At 33.8% G+C, this 26,693-nt stretch overlaps 3 protein-coding genes across 3 annotated transcripts; 1 reads left to right on the top strand and 2 right to left on the bottom strand.

The window, feature by feature from the left end:
* Positions 1–1,058: 1,058 nt before the first annotated feature.
* On the bottom strand, positions 1,059–6,472 carry LOC141644292 (protein NSP-INTERACTING KINASE 3-like). Its single transcript, XM_074453787.1, has 11 exons — positions 5,501–6,472; positions 4,710–4,842; positions 4,455–4,526; positions 4,137–4,280; positions 3,794–3,865; positions 3,497–3,556; positions 3,313–3,407; positions 3,023–3,169; positions 2,536–2,877; positions 1,733–2,124; positions 1,059–1,651 (listed from the first exon to the last, which is right to left on the bottom strand). The coding sequence occupies exons 1-11, from the start codon at positions 5,601–5,603 to the stop codon at positions 1,343–1,345; spliced, it is 1,869 nt and encodes a 622-aa protein (XP_074309888.1). The 5' UTR covers positions 5,604–6,472; the 3' UTR covers positions 1,059–1,342.
* Positions 6,473–12,252: 5,780 nt separating this feature from the next.
* Positions 12,253–13,722, bottom strand: LOC141644291 (F-box/kelch-repeat protein At1g23390). The gene has a single exon (XM_074453786.1). The coding sequence runs from the start codon at positions 13,569–13,571 to the stop codon at positions 12,426–12,428; it is 1,146 nt and encodes a 381-aa protein (XP_074309887.1). The 5' UTR covers positions 13,572–13,722; the 3' UTR covers positions 12,253–12,425.
* Positions 13,723–18,117: 4,395 nt separating this feature from the next.
* Positions 18,118–20,311, top strand: LOC141632582 (axial regulator YABBY 4). The gene is made up of 6 exons (XM_074445121.1): positions 18,118–18,289; positions 18,681–18,815; positions 19,069–19,234; positions 19,341–19,389; positions 19,833–19,908; positions 20,038–20,311. The coding sequence occupies exons 1-6, from the start codon at positions 18,206–18,208 to the stop codon at positions 20,122–20,124; spliced, it is 597 nt and encodes a 198-aa protein (XP_074301222.1). The 5' UTR covers positions 18,118–18,205; the 3' UTR covers positions 20,125–20,311.
* The last annotated feature ends 6,382 nt before the right edge of the window (positions 20,312–26,693 follow it).

Raw genomic sequence — 26,693 nt, 5'->3', positions numbered from 1 at the left:
CTAATAATGATAATCTAAGCAAAGTGATCTAAGGATCAATCTGTCATTCACAAATAAGTGAAGAACACGTCAAAAGCAAATGTAAAATTAAAACACTTTCTCTTGTACTAATAATTTAACCACAATGATTTTGATAATGAAATCTAAAGGCAGCATGACCCAAATTAATCATTATTTTTAGTCAGTTTGTGATTTCAACTTTTATAAGCAATCGATCTATATAAACCTTAACAACCACGCTTAAACTTCTACACTACAACTTTCTAAACAATCCCCAACCATGTAAAATTACGCTAGTGCCCTCAAATACTCCCGCTTATACATAGCGAGGTAGGGAGTAAGTTGTAAATGAGGAAGATACTTCTTCGGGCGTGATGGTATGGCAAGGAATTGATCAGTAAAACCGTTTGTCTTGCACTTTCGCCATTATTTCTCTATGAGAGCGGATTATCTGTCCCACTTTCTCTACTAGAATGGAAATGAGACAGAGAATCCGTACTCGTATTCTTCCATGGTGAAATGGCAAGCAAGCCGGCAAGTCACCATAATGGCATCATTTCGGCTATTTTTATTGTTTTTATGATTTTTATTTACATTTGTATGTGTATGGTTTTGTCAAAATTCTAAAATAAATTGTATATTTAGTGTTTTGAATGTAATTTCTTGAGCATAATAAACCCTGTGTGAATGTACCATCCATTTGTGCAGATGTAAGCATGCATGATGTATGGCAAAATAAGTCGAATTTCATTCGTTTTTAATCAGTGGCAGAGCTAGGATTTTAAGGCAGCAGGGTCGAAAGAGAAATATTGTAAGGGGGCCTTGAAAAAATTCGAAAATTTTAACTAAAAATTTCGAAGCAAGGACGACCTCCCCTTCTAGCCCCCTCGGTCTACCACTGTTTCTAATGAAGCCAATACTCGTTAGAACAAGTCTTCTGAGAGAACGAACGTCTCCAAGTAGAGACAGACCAATTAAGCTAGAAGAGGTCTCATCTATCATTATTAAGAGACCGTCTCACAAGAGTATTAGTATACTCAGATTATGAAAATTCGAAATACACGACTAATTTGGCCGATCTTCGATAAAATAATACAGAGTACTGTCAGAACTCAGAACTATTACAGGATTTCAATGTTTATAATCAGATAACATCAAAATTTCTTTTCATCACAGACTTTTAATCTAAAGGTTACACATTTACTTCATAATATATTCCTTTTTACAACTTAAATACATCATATATAGACACTAATCACATACTTCTTCCTTGATTAGTACTTAGTAGTTACTAGTTAGTACCCCTCGCGTTTACGGGTAGGCGAATGACACAAGGAGGGTGTCATCTTGGGCCAGAAAGTTCCATTGCTTCGACAACTAGTGAAGACTCTTCTATATAATCGGAATATTGTAGTGGTTCACCAGAGCGTGATCTTGGAGTATCGAATCTCTGTGAGTCTTCCCATTTTTCGGCTAACCCATCGCCTTCTAAGATCCTTAGGACTTCTGACATTTTTGGACGATTGGAAGGATTGAACTGTGTGCATAAAAGAGCTACTTGTACCATTTCTCCTAATTCCAATACGTCGTAGTTCTTCAAATCTGAATCTACCAAAAGGTTAAGCTTCCCCTCTTGATGTAATTTCTTCACCTGATAATCGAAGACAAGCGTTAGAAACAGATATTACGACAGAATTACTGATAATTTGCAACAGTAAGAAAATAAGCGTACCCAGTCGAGCATGACACCTTTCTGGTTAGAAGCTCGGCCAAAATCCAATGCTTTTTGGCCAGTGATGAGTTCAAGGAGAAGTATTCCATACCCAAAAACATCGGTTTTCTCAGATGACTGACCAGTTGACAGATACTCAGGAGCAATGTGTCCGACAGTGCCCCGAACTGCTGTGGTAACATGTGAATCCCGATGATCCAACAGCTTTGCTAGCCCAAAATCACCAACTACTGCCTCAAAATCCTCGTCTAGTAGAATATTAGCTGCTTTCACATCTCGGTGAATAATTTTAGGATCACATTGCTCGTGCAAGTACAGTAACCCCCTTGCTGTCCCTAAAGCTATATTCCTACGCCTCGACCAGTCCAATACAGGTCTTCCGTGAATGTGATCTACAATAATGAGCAAAAATGGTTACTTTTCACAGAGAACTGTTGGATCTCAGTCGACTGAGGAACAAAACATGCTCCTAAGAGGTGATTACAAAGAGTTTCATTATAGCGCAATTTTAGCATGGCCTTTAACCTCGGTTTGAAACTTCATTTCTCGGTCGGTCATCACATTCACAGTTTAGAATCGGCCATTGGGCTATAAATGCAGCCGATACCGCCTCAAATGAAGGTCGCAAAAACCTTAGAAAAACTTTGTGAGAAATTCAAACACGCCACTACGTGGTAGTGCTTTTGAGTTGGATTTGAAAGCCGTCAATATTAAAAACTGTTTTTGGGTCTCCCTTGACACGAAAAGAAACAAAGGCATGATAGAAGAGAGTCTTAAGCACAAAAGCCTTGTACGATGCTAACCTTTGAGACGAGATGCCACACTCCCATTAGGCATGTAAGGATAGACAAGAAGCCGCTCATTCTCGGTTGAACAGAACCCACAAAGACGAAGAAGATTCCGATGAACAGCTAAACCAATAGTTTCAACTTCTGTCTGAAACTGAATTTCGCCAGCGGTTATTGTATAGTCCTTCAACCTTTTCACTGCTACCAGTGTCCCATCATTTAGGGTGCCCTTAAAAACTATACCAAAACCACCTTGACCAAGTATATTCTTTGAATTGAAATGGTTGGTTGCCGAACGTAGTTCTTTGAAGCTATACCTCTTCAAATGACCTAGGCAAGTTTCAGGGTCATATTGCTCTGCCAAGCAAAACAATATCAGACTTCACGTTTCACATCAACAAGTGAAGCAAATTAGAGTTTAGACAAGTGTACGGCGGTTTTACAAGTCTGTAATTTAAAATGGTAATTTTGTGACAAGGAGAGGAGCTAATGAGTAACTGACCATTTACATCGAAAAATATTTGTCGGTTTCTTCTGTACCACCACCAGAATCCCAACCCGATGATAGCAATGACCAAAAGAGCAGCGCCAAAACTTGCCCCAAAGGTTATAGCTAAGTGGTGACCTTTTCCACCAGAATTCGATTGACCTGAGTAATGGAGCAGTCGAAATTCAAGATGTGAGTCATGAAAGTGAAACCATCTCAATGAAAAAGCGGAGGTCAAAACAAACCAGGATCCTAAAAAATTGAAAGGTTGTTCCCAAAAAAATCTACTTTCTTGATCTTAGTACCTTTAAGAGCATCGGAAGGAAAAGAAAGTGCTTCAGGAGACACCATAGAGCAGTTGGCACCAGCGGTTCTACAGATTAAGGGGTTGCCAATTATCCTGAAATACCGATTAGGTGTGTGAATACAAAATGCATTATGCAAAATGCTATAATAAATATTTAAAAGCCGGTTTGAGAAAATGCTTACTTGAAGGTTCTTGCGGCTATTTTAGGTACAGAACCACTTAAATTGTTAAATGAAAGGTCCCTACAAACAATTTGTAAATACAACACCGTGAGCTCCTAAACATAACATAAGCAACTCTTCGTTTTTATTTTCTTTTCTGTAATAGGAGTCAGAAGGGCAGTTTGATACTGATTGGTTCCGACTTCCGACCGAGTTCATGAATACCACCACTCAATTACTTTACCGGCTAAGCTCGCTATCAGTAGCATGTAATAACAACACAGTATATTATGCCAGATTGCCAGTTTGTAGACTTACACAAGAGTTAAACCTTCAAGTTCAGCAAGAGAATCAGGGCAACGTCCAGTAAGGCTATTGTTGTTTAGTCGCCTGTCTTGTTCAGAAAAGGGAAAACATCAGGAATCAAACACCATCGAAACTGGAAACATCAAAGGGACTAAGGGAGACTAAACCGACATTAAAAAAATGCCATATGCATAGTCATTGCTAATCATTTAACACAGGCAATACTGACTTGATACTAGCTAGTCGTAAATCAATTAAAAGTTTCCGTGTACTGCCAATTGTCAAATATCATTCAAAGTATCAACTATCAAGTATCATCATGAGGTCAGCTAACAGGATCCAAACTGAAACTTACAGATAATTTAAATTCTTCAGATCTCCCAGTGAATTGGGTATCTCCCCAATGAATTTGTTGTTTGAAAGATCGAGTGTCTGAAGCATTTCTAGCTTGCCGATTTCAGCGGGAATCAAACCGGATATTGCGTTGTTTTGCAATAACCTAACAAAACATCCAAGGTAAGTACTCATACAAATTACGTAACAGTTGCCAGTATCTGTTTTCAACCTTTAGGTTAACCATACATCCAATTACTCATAGAAGTGAAACCAGAGTACGACTAACTGTGTAAGCAACCAGTAAATAAGAGTAAGAAACATTCAGCGCAACACTTACACTGATTCCAACTTAGTAAGGTTTTGAATGGCGGGAGATAACTTCCCTGTCAAACTTTGACTAGGCAGCCCCCTGGACAGCATGACAAATTTATATATACAGTCAGAAGAACATATCCATTTCCATGAGAAGTTAAAACGACAACGATGACAGCAACAATTTCCGAAATGATTTGGAGTCGGCGAACATTAACAGTCACTGGAAAGCGAAAAAAATTGACATGAAATAAAAGTGTACTTCTTTGAATGCACTTACAAAGCAGAAACATAACCATCTTGAGAGCAAGTAATCATCCTCCAACTACAAGGATCAACAGAGTTTATGTCCCAATTCTCAAGAGCATTATACGGATCCTCCAGTTCATTTTTTATCGCCATCAAAGCTACGACTGCAAAGCAAGTTTGTACAAAGTGAACAAAAATTGTACATAATCCATATATAGTTATATACAACAGGTGGGTAGCGATTTAATTCCGCGAATTCAACATACAGCTTCTTTAAACTTAAGTCTACAATAAATTTCACAATCAAACACCATCTAATTCTTATTGTGGACCATAAAATAAATTAGGTGGCCAACAATCTAAGAGAATTTATTACTGATTGGTGTCTCAACATCATCCTACCAATATATAACTACAAATGCAAGAAATTCAGGTATCTGCAATTCCAACAGATTTTTTTAAAACAAAACTGGCACAAAATACAGTAGAAGAAACTAATGACGACAACATTACTCCAGTGCCTCAAAGGTTCCTGCAAATTGCAGGATAAGGAGGGTCGGATGTAAGCAGCCTAACCCTTGTAGTCTTGTACTTACAACAACATTACATTACTCCAGTGCCTTAAAGGTTCCTGCAAATTGCGGGGTAAGGGGTGGTCGGATGTAAGCAGCCTAATCCTTGTACTAACAACAACAACATTACACCAGTGCCTTAAGGGATCCTGCAAATTGCGGGGTAAGGGGGTCGGATGTACGTAGCTTTACCCTTATGCTAGCAATTAGCAACACAAAGAGGCGGTTTCCGAAAGTAGAAGAAACTAACCTTCATAATTTACTCCAGTTGGTGAGAGTGTAGAAGAAACAGTCCCCACCAATATCAGAAATACCAATCCAATGGTACATACCAAGAAAAACATTCTCACCATTAATTCTTCTTAGACCCACTTATTAGTACTCATAATATACCAAAAAAATCCCAATTTTCTGACATTTTATATAATCAAAACAGCTTAAATTTCAAAGAAACTTTCTTCTGAAGAATAAGTTACCAAATATAAAAAAAGGATGAATCTTTTTCACTTCTCTATCAAATTGCAGTAACTTTTATGTTGAGTGTTTCACTTTCCAAGTGATTTTCACCCTTTTTGAAGGAAAAGACAGGATTTTTACTGCTTAGTGAAAATACCCAGTTGCCCAAATACATAAAACTCCCTGCATCAAGTAAAATTCTTGCAAAAGAAGCAGTCTTTTTCTGTCAAGTTGTTCAACTAATAAAACCCTTTGAGGAATAATGAAAAAAATCTGAGATCCTAGAGATCTGGGTATACCATAATATAAAAAACAGATAGTTTTGTATAAGACGGTTTTAAATGGACTCTGTAAAACGGATCCAAATCACAATAGAATCATGCAGTGAGTAAAAAGGATGGGGTAAAACGGTTTACACTAAATTAAAATGTATAAGACGGTTTAGCGAGACGATATTTAAGTAAAATATGTTAAACCGTCCTATACAGACCGTGTAGAACGGGTCTAAATTACAAGAAAATCACGTAGTGACCAAAAAGGACTGGGTAAAACGGTTTTACACTAATATAAAATGTAAGGTGGCTAAGAAACTAGGGAGAGACGATATTGAAGTAAAACGTTTAAAACCGTCTTATACTAGAATTTGTGTTTTTTTTTTTTTGGTGTGATTTTGAGTGTTTTGCTATCTGAAAATATACTCCTAGTACTAGCTGATCCCCACAAATTCCATGAGAGGATATTAGTTTTATTTGGGGTTTTGCTCCCTGATTTCTTTCATTCTCTGAGATTCCATTTTCACCCACTCATAGTATTTTTTATCATTTTTAAATTATATTTTGATAATAAAATAAAATTAAAAAAGAAAAGGGAAAATTGATGTCACACATAACAATGCAAAAAATGGATCAAAAATCAGTGAGTAGTTGTGGTTTGGTAATGGTGGTCTTCCACTGCTTCACAATACAAACAAACATACAATTCCAAAACATAGTGCCAAAATAATGAGGATATTTGCCATTTAAAAGGTTATGAAATTAATGGATGGGGTTGCTTTGAGTTTTTTTTTTTATTTTTTATTTTTTTAATGTCATGGCCTCATGGGATTTAAGCCGGATTTGAGTGGCGTAGGATCATTAGGATGAGTAGTGTTATGCTAAGTAATTAGATACGACATACGAGTAATTAATAGTGATTTTTGTAAATTTAAGGATGTCTTCTAAATACGAGTATATCATGACTAATATAACTAAGGAGGGATTTTCTAACAACAAGTACATTTCTTCTCATTCTTCAGGCATCAAAAACTCTCATGAATGTTCATATCTTAGATTCTTTATAAAAAAACGAGCAGAAATAAAGGACAAGCAATAATTTTTTTTTTTTTTAAATGAGCGCACTTGCGTTACGGGTGAGAATCGAACTCTTAATTTCAGGGTTAGAGTAAAAGAGCTCTTACTGCCTGAGCTAAAACTCTTGTTCTCTAGACTAGCAATAAATGTGGTAGATGTTTTACACCTAGGGACGTTTAGACGTTCCTCTAACAAAAAAAGCAATTTATTGACAATATACAATACTTCATATTCCGTTTTTTTAATTATAGAGTTGGACGTTCAATTCTCATCCACGAGATAAGTAGTTTTATTTGAAAAAAAAATTGTGATAGATTGACGAGATGTATGAGATGTTTAATCACAAAATTACTGTATAAGAGAAGAAAAATGGTACGTACAAGTTGATGTTTGAAATGAGATAAAGAAAATGAAAGAAAAAGGTGAAATTGGCAGGTCACGTGCATGAGTTGTCTATCAGATTGTTTTGGCTTTTAGTGTCCAAATCATTTGTTCCAAATCTTTGCCATACTCTTTTGCCTCTGTTTTTTCATTTCTTTTTTTGGTCCCCGTCACTTTAGATGTACGCCTGTCAAAATAATGTCGAGTGCAACCTCCACATTGGTAGTATTTGATTGCATATCTGGATACAAGAACGGGCTAATCGGATCGAGTTCAGATTTGGTCAATTTCAAATTAATAAGAGTTTGAGTCAAGTTAGGTTAGGACTTAGGACGGATCGTTTTCGGATCAGTAATTATCAAGTTATTTATTAATAATAATAAACATTTGGGTTTGACTTTATTAGATCAGGTCAAACTCGAAACGTGAGTTCAGGTGTTGGGTCGGGTATGAGAGTGGTTATTCAACCATATCATTATTGTTAGGTCTAAATATGAGTAGTATGAATAATATGATATACTCGTTAGTTAAATTTAATTGTATTTTTCGAGTAGCGTAGAAATATTATTACTTGTTTTGTTCTATATATTGCTATACCCGATCGTACTCCACGAGTACATATTCCACGTACGTGATGAAAGATATTAGAAATAGTAAGAGCCTATGAGTTGGTGTGGAATTATGATACACGCAATTACAAGCATTTACAAATTATATTATCAGACTACAGAATTTAATAAGAGGTAAATAAATGATTGAGACGCATGGAACAATGGGTGTATAAGGGCATTCATTTTCAGTGAAGATCCTCTGTCCCATTTGGCGTCCCATTATGTGTGTCACACCACTTAACTTTTAAGGCTTTGTTTGGTTGCTCGCGGGAATACAACTCCATAGGAATATCGAATTCATGGGAATTAAGTTCCAGCAAGAAATTCACGTGAATTTAGCAAATCCGCTTGGTTACATACATAGGAGTTCAATTAACACAGGAGTTTAGAACTACCTAGAAGAGGCTAGGTAATTCAAATCCTCCATTATGGGGGAATTGGAAAATCATGTGATTTTCAAACTCCTACATTTTGCCAAAAAGAGGAGTAACCAAAAGTGAGATAGAGGATCCCTACTGATTCATTTTAAATAGGCCAACCTATTTCACCTTAATTTATTCCTATTTTTATATGTGTATTTTATTATTTTTATCCATGCATTTCAATTGTAAACAAAAACAAGAAAATGCAATAAAATGAGAGCAATGCATGTGGGTTTTATAATAAAAAATGATAAGGCTGCTTGAATTGCCAGAATGTGGAACTCCAAACTCCAATAGCTGCATGTTTGTCGCATTAAGAGGCTTGATTATTCCTTCAGACTAATTAACTACTCCGTATAAGTACTATGTAATCAAACTCCGGGAATTACACCAACAGCCAACTAATCTGGGAGTAAATTACTATTGCTAGGAACTCACCATTGGAGGGGGGATGAAAAATTGACAATAACATAATCTAAACTTTTTGTGCAAACCGTCTTACACAAAAAGTTTATAAATCGGGTTTTAGTAACAACTAATAACGGTTTACTTTGATGGATTATGAATGAATTTATGATGTTGGACTGTCGTTATAGTAAAATACGTTTTACGCGGTAGTTAGAAGCCTTATACAAGAATAATTATACACCATTCGTCTCGATTACATGTTTAACTATTCTATTTTGGGGTACTTAAATCAATTGTTTAACTTTTTTTTTTTTTTGGGAATACATTTAATAGCCAATTTGATCCTACACACTCAATTTGGTTCAGTTATCTTTCAATAATTGGTTTCTCCTCGTTCCTTGGTCTTTATTCCAAAATCAAAGGTAAACAAATGAAAGAGACAGAAAAAGTAACATTAAGATGGATAGGCTCATTGGAGTTTATTAAAATCTCACTCTATATCATAAAAACGTTATACAACTACCACGTTCCAGTCTTATACATTATACAAAGTCAACATATGACCTTTATAAGATCCTTCACTTCTTGTTATTCAAAATTTAATTTGAAAAAATGATTTTTTACAACAATTATCGATTGTCAATATAAAATATAAAGTAAAATAAATTAAATATTTGAATATAATTTATTTCTTTTGGTAACCAAAATAATTCAAAGATCCATTTTATTTTACTGGTTGTCCTAGGGCTGTCAATGGATCGGGTTCGGGTCGGGTGAAGCCTCATCCGTCACATTAAAATCTCATCCAAGTATCCAACCCATCCGTCATCCATGAAAATTATCATCCGTCATCCACCCATCCATCATTCATGGATGAAACGGCTGGATCGGGTGATTAACGGGTGATAGTGCATATGTATGCTTGAGACTAAAAAAAATGATTGACTTTTTATTCTTTACAAAATTTAAGTTATATAATTATTTTAGTGTAACTTTTTAGTGTGTATTTTCACAAAATATATATTTTCAAAATAGAAAAATTAGAAAAATTGAATATTTTATATCTTAAAATATAATACCTATATTTTTTTCAAAATAAAAAATAATAAAATCAGGTGGTGGATGGATGACGGGTGGAATTTCTTCATCTAACCCATCCGTCATCCGTCATCCGTTTCATCCGTCATCCATCCGTCATCCATTTAGGTCGGGTTTTCGTCCGTCTTTTAGGTTCGGATGGATCGGATTTTGATCGGATGCGGGTGAAATTGACATCCCTAGACTCACTTGTCCATGCCACAGTTCAAGTGTGATCCAACCTTGACAAATAAACGGGCCGAAATGCAGAACCTTTCTCAATATAAATACTGGGCCGACGATCATTTATAGTCCATGTTTGAGCCTTAAAAGATTTTACACATTAGTCTTGAATCGGCAGCCCATCTTTAAACAACTCAAATATTGATACCATACCACATAAAACGAGAGAGATAAAATCTAATTTTCAATAATTCAACAAATGAACAATTTTTTTTTTTTTTTTTTTTTTTTTTTTTTTTTTTTTTCTCACGAAGTGCGCACATAATCGCATTACAATAACATAAAGGGGAGGGGAATTCGAACCTGGTATCTATTGTCCATAATACCTCCGTCTTAACCACTAGACTAAAACATTTTCGGTAGATGAACGAATTGTTGTTGAAAAGGACCATCTTATTCTAGAATTTGATTCAAACCCATATTGCTTTATAGTAAGACCTGAATTATTCGTAAGAACATTACTAGTACTACGTCCAAATATTCAATGTTATTATGTATATTAAGTTAAAAACTGCTATCATATAGCTACGGATCATCAGGGGGGAGGCCATGCATTACAATGGTGATGCATTTGCTACATCATTATCCAAAAAGTTAATGAGAAATTTTTCATTTGCTACACCATTATTTCATTCAAATAGACTAATTAATGCTCCTAACCCGTTCATTGCTGAGGTCTTAGCCATTAGAGACGGCCTTAGAGCTTGTGTGGACTCCCTGGGTAACTTTGTTATAGCCTCGGATTGCCTTAATGCGGTCACTACTATCTTGAGTTTGGCACCCCCTTGTGGTCAGTTTGCTAATATCATTTCTGAGTGTAGGGCTCTCTTGGAGGATTCATCCCGGTTGAAGATTTCGTTTGAGAAGAGGTCGGCTAATGGAGTTGCGGATGCATTAGCTAATTTCTCTTTAAATGATTCTAGTCTTTGTAATGGTTGTTTTACTTGGGACTTTGCCCCTCCTTTTGTTCTCCATTTATGTACTATTGACTTCTTGACGGCCATCGAGCCGCTTCCCCCTGACCCACCCCCTTGATGTACGCGAACTCTTCTCTTAATTAATGTTATGCTCCTTTATTCCAAAAAAAAAAAAAAAAAAAGAGACTAATTAATGCTCTGTCTTTAATCCTATGTTGATTTGCTACACCATTATTTCATTCAAATAGACTAACTAATGTTGTGTCTTTAATCCTATGTTGATTTTCAAAGTAAACAATTACTCCGTACTTACTTATCTAGGTTCACTAAAGTCCTATAAGTCCATAAATCCTATTAATTGTAGCTAAAATAACTCCCAATAACAATTCTAAAAAAAAAATACGGAGTAAGTAACAAGAAAGGTAAAACGCCTATTAGAAGCCGAAATACAATTTGAAGTCAAATTGTTTTATTTTTATTTTTAATATTTAAAAATTTACAAAATTATAAGAACGGAATTACTCCTAGGAAAGAAAAGATATTACCCCCTCTATCCCAATGGATAGTTTACACTTGCTTTATTTTGTGAGGGAAAATAAAGCAAGTGTAAACTATTGACTAGGAAGGGGAGTAGTGCAATCAATACAAAACTGTTAGTTTTTGAGTCAATTTTCAGTTAACTTATTATGGTTTATTTCCCTTTATAATTTATTTTGAAGTTATTACTTCCTTTCTTCTTTGTAGAACTTAATTTTGTTCTCAATTTATTTTTTTTAAGTAAAAAATGAGTTAGCTTCTTTATTTCTTATTGCAACTCTTCTTCAGAAGAAAAATCATACATTTGTAAAAAAAATCAACATATATGAGAATACATTGACCAAAATTATATGTCATACGTTTCAGACAACCATATCGACAAATCTAATTTTGTAGGAGCGACTTAATTTTGCTACACCAATATAAAATTCCCGACCTCGCCCCTGCGGATCATAGTATCAAATTTTCTCCAAAACGGAATTTCTAACCTGAAATTCTTATTACAAGTGACATTGTGTTGTTCATGTTTCACCTATTTTCACAACATCACATGAATCCTGGCGCAATTGTTGAACTTCAAGTATTGGATATGGTCATGTGATAAGTGCAAATACCATCTCTACAATTTACCATCTCATATTACATTTGCGTCGAAACAAAGTTACAAATTATATTTTTATCTAAATAGAAGATAAATAAACATATTTTCGACTTTTCTCAATGTCTGATACACTGAATCATTTTACAAATATTTTCTTAGTTGCATTATCGATTCTATGTTTTGACCGAAAATCGGCATTTTCCAGAGTTCATGGCCTTGTGAAGATCAGAAATCCCAACTCTTGTGCAACTCATCACCATTCTATCTTTGATCCTTGTCTCATCCCACACCATATTCTTAACACTACCCCATTTCCATACACCATCGACATATTCGCAATATATGATCACTTTTGAATCTGAATTTTTATAAATGTAAATAAAATCATTACTAGCTAATAATGAAATTGATGAAAAATTCCAACTTTCCCCTTTTAATTCCTCTAGTAATTCAGCTGGGATTTCAGCAATTTCGTTAAATTCCGCTAATTCAGGATTAATTTTCCATAATTTTAATGATTTAACGTTTTCAGCGTGACCAATTAGGCCAGCTAAGATTAAATCATCACCGACGAATCCAATGGCCGAGAAAAATACACGTGGATCGGGGTTTAAATCGTAGGGTCCGGACCATGTATTGGCGTGTGGGGTGAACGAATATGTGAGGCCGGATGCCTTTTGTGTCACGTAAAGATTGGTTTGGTTGGATGCTATGGATAGCCACGTGGAGGTTGAGGAGTCTTTAAGGATATCGGGGATTGATTGACAAGTGGACCATTGAGATGTATCCATGTCGTACATCTCAACGGATAAGGGATCTTCCTCGAAATACATGACCCCGCCGGCCACAATGATGTGGCGGCCAACTTGGGTTACGATTGGATCCACTCTCCATACTGTTGGTGGGGAAATACGAGTCCAGTTTTGATGGAAAGGGTCAGACGAGAAGGTTAACTCTTTATTAGAGAATTTATAAACGAGAGTTGAAGAACCCGAGGAGCAAAGAGTTGAGGTCCCAAAATGATTCAATGGACTATTGATGATCTCGACCCACGTGTTTGACCGTGGGTCGTAGGCATGGGTCATTCTTTTGGATACGGAGTTCGTACTCTCGGTATGGATTACGACCCATGGTTTAAGTTTTTTCAAATGAAAAAGGGAAGATAAAACCGCGTAACACCATGATTTGGACACACGACACGCACTTACTAAGTCGATTAGAGGCACGTTAGACATAACGACCTCCAATAAGTCTCCATGGATCGGAGATTCTTCTCCTTCCTTGACGACATTTACATCTTGAACCTCGATAGTTCTCATCTTTCGAAATTTGTAGTGAAATCTTTTTATTTTTTCCCTCTATTTTTGTGATTGTGTAATATGAGTTCATGCAAATAATTGTGAGACACAAAGTTGTGAGTAGTTGCCTATATATAAGAAAAATTAGTGGTTCAAAATTTTGAGAAATGATATTTTAGATTCACCATTATTGGTTGTGCAAGTCTTATCCATAATAGGTGTACTACATTGTCAAGTAGATCAACGTGATGGGCCAATTGTAGTTAATACCCCGTATGTGAATTATATAGGATGACTAATTCCAAAACAATATTGTCACCAAGTTGGTTTAACCACTTCTAATCTTGGATATTCGGGGTCTCTTGCCACAATCGTAAGTTACAACGAGATTTTTTGGTGTCACCAGTATTCCCTATCGATAGATGGAACAATTTCTTTCGGGGGTAATGAAGGTAATTTAATGGATTGACCTTCTTAAGTTTGACTTTTTCATTCGCAAGAGTCAAGAATCGAACATCTGACCATTTATTTAAGAGATGAGAGTTCTTATTACTCAAACACGCAGACTTTGGTTAAATTATAACAAGATTAAAGTGACCATTTTAAAATTAAAAAAGGAAAAAAAACCATTTTTTGATTAAAAGTGACCACTGGTTTAGAATAAAAAGTGATCATTTCAGCGTTTATTTTTTTCGTATAAAATTATTACCTTTTGTTATAAAATAATCGCTTTCATTTCATCTTAATTAACGTTCCTTGTAAATGAGAAATTGCATGGAACTTGAGGGTTTAGATTTGTATGGACCGTTTTTGTTGGTCAAAATTGATCGAAATCGCAAATTAGAGATAAAATGGGGTCTTCACTCTTGACTTTTAGGATTTTATTTCCATGATCAAATTTCAAGTAGCACATGGGATTGACAATGAAATCACATAAACTTAATTAATTGGTGTAAACTTGTCAGACTGATCTTGCTTAACTAAATATCTTTTGAAGTGAGCTTTTAATGTCCTTTAAGACGTATTTAACTCTTGTAAATATCGGCTAATTTAATTACTAAACTTATGATTTCATGATCTGGGTTCAAATTACGTTGCACTTGTTGCTCCCAATGCAAAAAAAAATAAAAATAAAAAAAGAGACAAATTTAGTTCTAATCAGGACAAAATAAAATGACTAGTAAAAAATATTATCATTTCGAAAGTTAACCCATTTTTACAAAAGGTTAGGTGACTAAGTGACTAAATATGAAATCCGATCCCCGTTTTTACTAACGAATCATAGTATGGGACATAATACATATTATGTTTTTGATTTTCTCACTAGAACAAATCAAATTTAGCAATGGATGATCAATAATTGTGTGAATCAAATTTATCAAACTCATCACTAAAAATCTAAAAACTTAAGAAAAACGTTGTGGCTTGTTTGGGCCCATATACCTGCAATGAGTTTTCGATCAAGAGGGTCGTCTATTGAATTTGGTAGTTGAAAACCTAATGCTTATGTATAATACTTAGCACAATAGTAATACCAATTTGGTGGTATAATCGATAGCATTACTCTAACCACTGACGAAATAAGGATTTAAGTTAAAAATAATACGGAGTAGTAGATAAAATTTGAAAAATGCACTCATTTAAAAAAAAAAACAGAAGTATTTAAGCATGGTAGAGCCAAGATTTGCGGTTAGGGAGCAAATAATTTCAATAGAGTGAACAAATAATGCTCCAAGGCAAATTTGAAAACATTTTGGAAATTTTAACTAAAACTTTGAAATTTTCGTTGTTTAGTCGGGGGGCGAACAGCCCTACTAGTCCCCATAAATCCACTAGTAGACTGGTTTTTACTAAATTTTTCGAGGATCCTTATTAACGGAAGAGCGACCGTTTCTACTAATCCGTTTCCATTCCGCCACTAGTTTTAGCAAAACTATTACTTCCTCTGTCTCGGTCATTTGTTATCCTTTTCCATATTGGGGTGTCTCATTGAGTTGTTGTCCTTACTATTTTAAAAATGAACCTGATGTACAATTTGATCATTCACACTCAATTTGTTCCACTTGTCATTTAGTAAGTGGTCACTTTCTCTTTCCTTGGTTTTTGTGTCAAAACCAAAGGACAACAAATGACCGGGACGGAGGGAGTAGGTGATTTGGAGAGGGGACAAGGTCAATAATCAAGCTAGAAATTTCTAAAGATATTGAGGCTTGTTTGCTTACTCCTCTTGGTTCTCATAGCATCTTGATATAATAAAGTTAAGGGGTAAAAATATAGATCGGCAATTTTGTATACCAAACTTGTAAGATAAATAATTGAGCAATTTAGAATAAAATTATTATCGATGATTAAGATAGATGGTAATGATAATGCATGTTATTTGGTTGAGAAACAACATATAAAAGTGGAATTGCAATATTTGGTTTGTTTTATCAACCTAAACTTGTATAGCTAAAAATGACGAAACATATGAAAATCTTTGATTATACTGTATTTAAGTGGTGATTACGTAAAATTATATACTTGGTAAGTTTTAATTTATGTCCGATCAAGACTACATAAACTTATGCTTGCGAAATTTTTAGGTGGTGAAAGAAATAAATTAGGGAAAATGACTTAAGAAAGTGATGTATCAACACAAAGTAGAATAAGATAAGATAATGACTGTTATGAAGCTAGATATGGCTAATAGACGAGGTCGTCCTCGCTAGACAAATAAAAAGTTGAAACTTTTATATAAAATTTTCGATTTTTTCTTGTTTACTCTATTATATTATTAGTATAGTTCGTCTCTACTAATTTGTCATCTCCCTAAGGTAATATTTTGACTCCGTCACTGTAAAATGCCAAGATAAAAGGATAAATTGGTTGGTGAAAAATCTAACATTTAAACTCTTGTAGCTATTTGGCAATCCAAGAAACATAAACAAAAGCACAACCATGCAACAAAATTTCATTCTATCATGTAAGACAAATACTAAGATACCTCATTTCCATTTATATAAATTTCTAGAAACTTCCTCCTATACCAAATTAAGTAAAAATAACACTCAAATTTACTCTTATTTTTAAATTGTAAGGACACAAAAAAATAGGAGACAGAAAACAACACTTAACAAATTAGGGCATAGGTCCCCTTTGCCTTAAATTTTTCACCCTTCAAACCAACAACATTTTGGAAACACTTTATTATTTGTGTGATGAATACTAGTATATGTGTCTATGTATGTATATTTTAGAGTTAGTGTTACTTGAATTCAATGCATGTCTCAAATTCAATTTACCTTAAATGGTGTCAAATTTGTCTGACTACAAGTTTCACTTCTTTTACTTCTAGTCAAAATTATTGAGTTCCTCAAGCTAAAGAATCTAAGCAGATGAATACTGCTTATCAAGTCAAAATCGATTTCTCTTAAGATGGTATATCTGTTTTAAGATTTAAATTGAACAGGGTAAATAGTATCACACTTAGTTAGCTCAGACACGTTTTTTGCTAGTTCATAGGCATTATGCTTTGTCCCATTTATACAATTTGTCTCGTTTTAAGTTTAAGACAGATTTTTCCGTCAAAAACAAGAATTTGTGAATTTGTTTATCTATTCTATCTTAAATATTTCATTCATTTGTTTACCTTTCTAATTTAAGAAAAAATTTAGGAGTAATTTGATCATAATACATATCTACTATGCACTAACAATAACCACCTCAAATAATCCCTTACCCTTTTCTTAATTTTTGTGTCAACACTAAAAATAAACAAATGACCAGGATAAAGGGAATACTCGTATTATGATATCAAACTAATAAACATGCCTAAACAAGGTAATGTTTATCAATTGTGCATATCGATTGGTCATCTGTTATTACTCGTACATTTGTATGACCTCCTTAAGTCCTTAACCTACACCCACCTTTTTATGTTTACCAATAATCACGTTAACCTAATTTCACCTCTAGCTAGACCGCTTCAAAGAAAAAGATTGCTAATCAAAACACACGTAATTGTGATCCAAATATTTTCATCCATGACCGGTCATCTATAGCTTGATAAATGTACGTGGTCTAAGGTATCAGATGTGGATTATTATCAACTAGTAAATTATTCATCTTGAATGATTAATATTAGTACGTATAATAGACTTATACTCTCTTATGAAATATTGCGTAATAATGTAAAGTAAGTTTCATGTAAAACCGCCTGTTATGCATGACTTATTGATTGTTAGATCAACATGTATGTTAAAGAATAATTAAACCATATGTATACTCTTATATATTCTTCGATATTCCATCAATGTTAACATTATTACTTATTGATGAATTTGTACATAGTCATCTCAAAATTCTAGCACCATTAATAATTTTTATTAGAACATTTTATTATGTTTCAACTTTGATGCACTTAATTTGAAGAATAAATGTTCTAATAGCATTATTGACCAACAATGTACAATAATAATAAGTCTCATTTAAATCAACCCTGCTGCTTTATTTATGTACACACATGCATGCATTAATTTTTTTAAAATTTAATTAATTATATTTAATTTCTATATATAATATATAATGAAGGGAGTATAACAAACCCTAGTAAATTAAAGGCCCTTCCTACACTCCCTTCACTCTCTCTATCTACTTCTCCAACATTCAAAATAATGGCAACATCAATTAGCCATCTATTAGATGTTCAAGAACAAATATGTTATGTACAATGCACTTTTTGCACCACCATGCTACTGGTAAACATTTATTTTCCCTTTTATTTTTAACTAGATAGTCGTAAATTAAACCAGCAGACAATTTTAAAATCGCAAAGAATAATGTACATTCCACTTTCTTTTTTCGATATAATATCAAAAAAATACTCAAAATTTATATCGAGTATATTAGTTCTAATATGAGACGGTTGCATGATAAGTTTATTTTCATTTGTTTCATCTTTTTCTTGTTTTTTTATGGCGTTTAGTGTATTATATGTCGTGTCTCACATTATGTAAGCGTAAAACAGTATCTTAGGAGAATTGTTAGACGCCTAGATACGATAACGGTCGTACTTCTATTTTTTTTTCGCTTTTGGAAAAATGTTACTAATTCTTTTAATTTAAATTTTTCTATTTTGAAATAATATAGGTAAGTGTACCATACAGCAGCATGTCAATGGTAGTGACAGTAAGATGCGGTCACTGCACCGGTCTTCTCTCGGTCAATATGTTGAAAGCCTCATTTGTTCCCTTACATCTTTTTTCTTCCCTTGATCAAGATCAGGTATTTATTTTAACCTCTCCTTAATTATCTTTATTCTGATTTGGGGTCGACTGACATAAATCATCCTTTAGAACAAAAAAAAAACTCGTTGTAATTAGACCACGGAAATCTACGTATAGATAAAATGTAAAATTTGTCGGACATAATTAATTATGTCATCGATCTTTAATTTAAAACCACTTAATTAATGGATTGAAACTATTGTTGCTAGGGTTTATTAATGTAATTAAGAAAATAAATTATTATTTCACAGCTAAAGCAGCAAGAGCAAGAGGATGCATCATCAAGGGTAGTAGTGGCAGATAAACACAACAATAATACAATGTCGCCCATGGTAGCGGTTTCTGACGAAGATAATAGCACAGATGATGACAATGAAGATGAAGGAGGAATGGCTTTGGATCAAATTGTGAATAAACGTATGTACTATATCATAAACCCTAACTTAATAAACCCTAGTTAATTATTTCGACTAATATTATTTTCCAAATTAATGTTTTTTTATTGTTGATTAAAAAATGGCAGCTCCAGAGAAGAAAACCAGGGCTCCATCCGCTTACAACCGATTTATCAAGTATGCTTAATAACATTATTATGCTATTCGTTTATTTATGTCTTTATTTAGACAACCATGATTTTATAGAGAGTACGTGTTCATGATTCACAACAAAGATATTACACTACATTTTATTTTACGTTATTACATATATATACGGAGTATATTTTATCCAAGGATTTTTTTAACATATACTCCGTATTACGTATAAAGTGTTATTAATAAACTTTAAATAATATGGAATATCAATCTTTTTTTAACATATACCCAAAGTTGTAAACTTTAAATAATATGGAATATCAATCTTTCATAAGAATATTTTATGTAAATCTCCGAGAAAGTTTTTGTGTTATTGCAATATGCGAGTATAAAATCATTTTTCGTATTATATATGTGTACGATATTTTATTTTGAGGCAACATGTACGTGTATGATAATGTAGTGTTACATGTTATTAACAGAGAAGAAATCAAAAGGCTGAAAGCTAGGAATCCAACGATGAATCACAAAGAAGCATTTAGCACTGCTGCCAAAAATGTAAGCCCTATACTAGTCCCTCCGTCGTAATTATTTATTTATGTACATTTACTTAAAACCCTAAACAAAATTACCTAGACGGAAAGAGTAATAAAACTAAGCTTGATATATATGTTGTTGAATACGCAGTGGGCTCATTTCCCGTCAGTCCAACATGATGAAGTTGATGATGAAGACATTAGTAGTGGCGACGACGAAATCAGCAATGCAACATAAATAATAATAATAATAATAATAATAATAATAATAATAATAATAATAATAATAATTTAGCAAATTAATTAAGGTTTTTTCTCCTGTTTTCTTTGAATTAAGTTTATTTTAATTAGTTAAATGTCGTTATGAAATGTTTTAATGAGGCCAGATTTCATTTTCTTGATATCTTCCTATGGCTAAAACTATAATCGTATCACTTTTCCTTTCATGCATGGCTTTAATTAATTTTATTGTATTTCTTTATTTTATTTATAGTGTGTCGTTAATTATGCCCATTGAGTAGCCAACATTGCTATAACGGATCCTCTAGCGTGTATTCACAAGCATATGTTAGAAAATCCGTTTAACTATAGTAACAAGCTAATGTTCACGTAAAAATTATGTTATAAATAGGAGTAATGCCATGTCTAGTACAAAATGCTTAAAAAGATTAGGTTTTCGTCTTTTCGATGTCTCAAGATGTTACATACTTACGTGCATGATTGCATGGCGGTCGTTATTGTAAGGTGAATCCGTCAATAATAAAATGCAATTCATATACAGACGTATTTACAATTGATAATTGTAATTATATACGGGGCTAGTATAATTTTCTTAGGATTCTAACGATGTCATATTCATAGATTGTAAGCATGAGATTCAAAATTAAAGGACATATATACTATGATTGGTAATATTAAAATAAAGCTAATTAAAAACTAATTTAAATTATGCAACTTTTGTGGACAAAATAAGCAAACTGTCGTGAATATGTTCAGGTATATTTACAAGGCAATGCATTCAGTGAATGAAAGCCCACAATTCAATATCTTTGCCAGAGACAACTCTCAATTTTGATTGAGACATCTACTTACCCAACTTACAAAAATAAATTAACTAAGAATTTGTATGACGATCCTTGTTTTAGTACTCGACTTTGAATCATATTTTCTCCAATTTACGATAGTAATAAAACTTTTCTATAAGAATTTGTATGACGATCTGGTTTTGATAAATCGTGATAATTTGATATTATGAGCTTGTCTTTAAATACAAATAATGATAAAATCGTTCGCAAAAACTTGTGTAATCTAACTCGATCTTACAAAAGTTACATCGTAAAATGACTTTGGTATCATATGGATATAGGATGATATTCTTTAATCAATCACAAATTTAATTTGTTTTTAACGACTACTTTTATTATGCCATTCGTTCGGTTTGACTCCATGTATAATAAAACATATGCATGGAATCAAACCGAACGGAGACAATGAATATGATTTTATTTTATTTTGTCAATTTGAAATTTTATGTTGATTTAATACATTGTTATTTGTTAATTAGCCAACAATGTCATAAGAACATTTATTCTTCAAATTAAGGGCATAAAATTAAAGTAGGAATATAATAAAATTTAGGGTATTAATGAGTTTAACAATTAATGGTGCTGAAATTTTGAGATTTTTCTAATAGTTATGGAACTAGATTTGGTTCAAATCTATAAATTTACTAATAAAATTGTGTTTTTATTTGATCCATCCCCCTCTAACTAAAAGAATAAGAATCCTAACAAAATTTCCCGCCTAAGTTGATTTATCTCTGAAGGGGCCTTACTTTTGTCATAAACTCATAATTCTACACCTTACCTGGGCTAAAGTTTTTAGCCTAAATAATCAAGTTTGCACCATTTATGACTAATAAAATAATAACCATAAATAGTGCATAGATGAGTTAGTACTGTAATCTTCCGAGATATCTTTTTGTAACTATGGAAGATTCTATAAAACTAGAAAATTCATGGGTCTCAAACAAGAAAACGTAAATTATTTTTAAATAAGGAAGATGTTGATAATTTAATTGTATTCACTAATAAATAAGAAAATTAGTAATTATAATGTATTTCATTATATAATTCTTTTTATTAAAGTTAATCTTTTCTTCAAATTATATAATTTTCACTGAACACTAAACTATAATATTTTAATTAAAATATAAATAATATAAAACTATAAAATATTAAATCTTTTATTGATCATATTCTTTCAGAATGACTTGACTCATACTATGTATAAACAAAATTATAAATCGTTTTGATTACTTTCATGAAAAAAACCAGAGAAAAAATTGGAATCATTAGTTTTGTGATATAAAAAAAATACATTTCAGCACATTACTCAATTCTCTTGGATTAGTTTTCAGTTTTTTTCCCTCGAAGCAAACTCAATAACGAGAAAAATGAACAATTACGTTAATGAGATACCACTATTATTTTATAGTTCAATTTTTTTTTCTCATATCAAAATATAATGACATAAAATATGAAAATTCTATAAATACCGCGCATTTATTGCGCGGGATCTAAACTAGTAATGTACTAATTCATCAAAATGAGTAATGTCAACATGGATGGAGTACGTATTGGAATATAATAGTTTTCAATTGCTTATGTTATTAAAATGTTTTTTTGCGAAGCTTCGGGTTAACGGGTAAGTTTGGCTAAATCGAAGTCTATTTTTCTCCAAATGTCGATGAAGATGTGACCTCCCTTATCACGGCCGAACTTAATTTTGCTGAAACAAAGGATCTTGGAATGTATTTGGAAATGCCGACTTTGAATGGTAGGGTGATGAAGGAGACTTTTGATTTCAATGTACAAAAAGTTGACAAAAGGTTATCAGGTTGGAAATCTAAAAATTTGTCTCTTGCCGAATATGCAACTCTCGTTCAATCAACGTTATCCTCTATTCCGTCATATATATGCAATGCAAACGACAACGATTCCTCGTTCTTTATGTGATGAACTCGACAAGAAATCATGTCGATTCTTGTGGGGTGGTGATCAAGGGCCAATATCATGGGACATGGTTACCAATGAGAAGTCCAATGGCGCGGCCTTAGACTTCGATCCATGTGTCCGGTGAATATTGCATTTATGGCAAAGTTTGGGTGGCGATTACTCTCAAAGCCCAATACTTGATGGGCGCGTGTTCTGATCTGCGTCATAAGTATTGTCAAGGTAGATGCGATTTCCATATGTCCAAAAGTAAGAGTGTGAGGTCGAGTGTTACGATCATTATTTTTTTGTGTTACGAAAAAAATATATCAACTGATACAATCAATATTGTAACAAAAATATTAAATACTAAATTTAAGTTGAAATTGGGTTTTTTTTAATGTGTGCCGTTATGGCACGCATTAATGAATCAAATAAGGAAAGATTTACAACATATTCTCATGATAAATGCAATTATAAACTTAGTTTTACCGTAATTAGTGAGAATATCCTATGAATCTTTCCTTATTTGGTTTATTAATGTATGCACGTTAGAAAAACCCAAATTACTTATATCCTTATATCCCATAAAATATCTGACGTAACATAGATAATGAATAAATAGAAGTTAGCTAAGCCCTGTTCTTTCTGACTTTTTAGAGCTGAACTGAATAGAGCTTAACTGAACTGAAATGAGCTGAACTGAAAATAAGCCAGAAAGAACATGGCCTTAATATCATTCCAATTGCCATTGCAAAAGAAATTATGCTCCTTGACCGACATTGAGTAATGTACTGAAGTATCTTTGGCACTAAAACTAAGTTTTGGTTGTAATTATTCCAAAAAAGACTATTAATTCGACAATGAAATCTCATGTCTGGTAATGCAAGGGATGCCCTTGAAAAAGTACTGAATAATAATGTAAACATTTTTACATTGGAATAGCTATTCCGCCCATTTCTTTGAGATAAATAAGACGTGTTCGATCGAACTAGTTCCCACTAAGAAAAAAAGTGCAGCGCCAATAAATCTATGTGAAATTATTTGTAAAATGGCTCTGTTAAGTCCCGTTTCAGTTATAGAACTAATTCTTATAATTATAAAACTCCTATGAGATATAGAGGAATATATGGATTATAAAATCTGTTTCTGTCGCGGGAAGAACCTTTTAAAAATAGCGGCTTATTATCTATCTCCTGAATCGGATATGGAGGACTCGCTATACTGGAATGCTTCATCAAACGGGAAGTTTTCCGTCAAGTCGGCGTTAGCTCTGATCAAAACAACAGACGTAACACCTGAAGTGGAGCTAATAGCGTGGCATGTTATTTGGAAGCTATCAGTCCAACAAAGAATATGAATGTTCATTTGGCTCGCTGCACACCGTCGCCTTATGCCAAATTATAATCGGGTGCGAAGAGGAATCCGTGATGATTCGGCCTGTCCAGGGTGCCTCGAAGAAGACGAGTCAACTGACCATCTTTTGCGCAACTGCCCTTATTCAAGAAAGCTTTGGGGTTTACTTGGTGAGTGCGCTATATCTCCGTCGTTTTATACTTTACCATTCACGAGTTGGATTTCTAAAAATGCCAGTAATGTATGCGATTCCACTGGCTACGCATAATTGGTCCATAAAATTTTCGATAACTTGTTGGTGGATTTTGCGGTGGCGAAATAATATCGCTTTTGGAATGGAAAATGACAACCAATCCGACCCTATCCCTTTCCTCTGACATCAGTTTGAGGTCAAACGCAAGGTTCCCGATCCTTTTTCTCTCTTTATACCTATTGCCGAGACGGTTCATTAAGAGCGGTCCATCCGCTGGAACCCGCCACCTCACGGTTGGTTACTTCTAAATATGGACGACGCTTCAAAAGGAAACCCGGGTCCTGCTGGTTGTGGAGGAATTATCCGTGGCGAGACAGATAATTTTATAAATGTCTTCAACCTATTTTGCGGTGTTTGCAGCTCTATGAGGGCGGAACTACAAGCCCGTGTGGTAGGTCTTGAACGAGCTTGGTGAGTGCGCTATATCTCCGTCGTTTTATACTTTACCATTCATGAGTTGGATTTCTAAAAATGCCAGTAATGTGATTCCACTGGCTACGCATAATTGGTCCATGAAATTTTCGATAACTTGTTGATGGATTTCGCGGTGGCGAAATAATGTCGCTTTTGGAATGGAAAATGACAACCAATCCGACCCTATCCCTTTCCTCTGACATCAGTTTGAGGTCACACGCAAGGTTCTCAATCCCTTTTCTCTCTTTATACCTATTCCCGAGACGTTCATGAAGAGCGGTCCATCCGCTGGAACTCGCCACCTCACGGTTGGTTACTTCTAAATACGGACGACGCTTCAAAAGGAAACCTGGGTCCTGCTGATTGTGGAGGAATTATCCGTGGCGAGACAGGTAATTTTATAAATGTCTTCAACCTATTCTGCGGTGTTTGCAGCTCTATGAGGGTAAAACTTTTAGTGCATATGGATAACTCATCTTGTGTGAGTTTTGTCCAAAAGGAACAACTTCTAAGTAATAGTCTACGTACGACCTCTTGTTCAACGTTGCAATTAACATGCAAAGGATGTACTTAATCTCTAAATGCACAATTAAGATGGTGACTCGATAATGCAAACTGTACAGTTTCATTTTCCAATATTCATAACTTTAATTGACTTGAGGTCAATAGTTGGACATTTAGTCCATGAGCTCATTTATAGTCATAGATTATATGTCGTCAATCAAAATTGGACTTACTTATAAGATCCCCATTTTCTGGTCCATTAATTTCTGCGTGCAAATGCATATCGGTTCCTTAAACATATCGATATACTTTCAATATCTCGTGATATTGTTAGATCAATAGGAGTACCAACTGCCGAAACTTGCCATTCTCACATTATATTTCACGTGTGCTTTTTTATTCAATTTTGGCAAGAATCTAATTTTTCATTACATATATTTTCTATGACTAATGTACAGCTCGTTATACCACATATAGGACTAAACTGTTTATAATTAAATCATAGATTATAATATAACATATCACATTTTGATAAGGTGATAAAAGTGATATCATAATATATCTTCATACCAAGTGAATACCATTATTTCTAATTCCATGAACCTCTACTTGATGTATTTCATATTGAAAACAAACCACTGAACTTCAGGTTCAGTTGGGGATAATTTACTTGTTTGTTTTTAACAGCTTTTTCTTATCATTCTCCCCCTAAGGTGGTAAAAAACATCAAAGCGTCTTGCTTGTGACGAGTTTAACCCGTCACAAGCTGAAGACCTCTCACAAAAAGGGAGAGGGGAACAGGTGGGACACCCTCATGTGCTCCCCCCACTCACCTCTCATGGATATTTTTTGAGAGGAAATGGTATCCGTCACAAGCTTGTGACGGATATCGCCGTCTTCAATGAAATTTTGTGAAAAAACATACCCACCTTAGACCTTAATTTCTGATATCACCGATAAGAATTTATATGAACATTTTTGTACATTAACAAAATCTTTTGGGAAGTAACATATAATGCAGTTGGATTTTAAATGTGCTGAATTACAATGCCTTTTTCGGAGAATAATGATTCCATATAATAATCAAACTGTGATCTCCAATATTATACTCAGTCTTTATGTAATGTCTTGCCTTTAATAAATTTACACGAAAGAGTTTCAGCACTTATATTTTCCTTAGAATAAACGTCAAGTTTATCAAAACGAGTGTATGTAATAAGAACCCGGATGGCCTCAACTGTCACATCCAGATCATTTCATGTCAAGTTTCTTAGTTGTCAACAACCC

This window comes from Silene latifolia, chromosome 2 (genome assembly GCF_048544455.1).
Source record: "Silene latifolia isolate original U9 population chromosome 2, ASM4854445v1, whole genome shotgun sequence".
Lineage (NCBI taxonomy): Eukaryota > Viridiplantae > Streptophyta > Magnoliopsida > Caryophyllales > Caryophyllaceae > Silene > Silene latifolia.
Note: the sequence above shows the minus strand (reverse complement) of the source record. Positions and strands in the feature narration are given on the sequence as shown.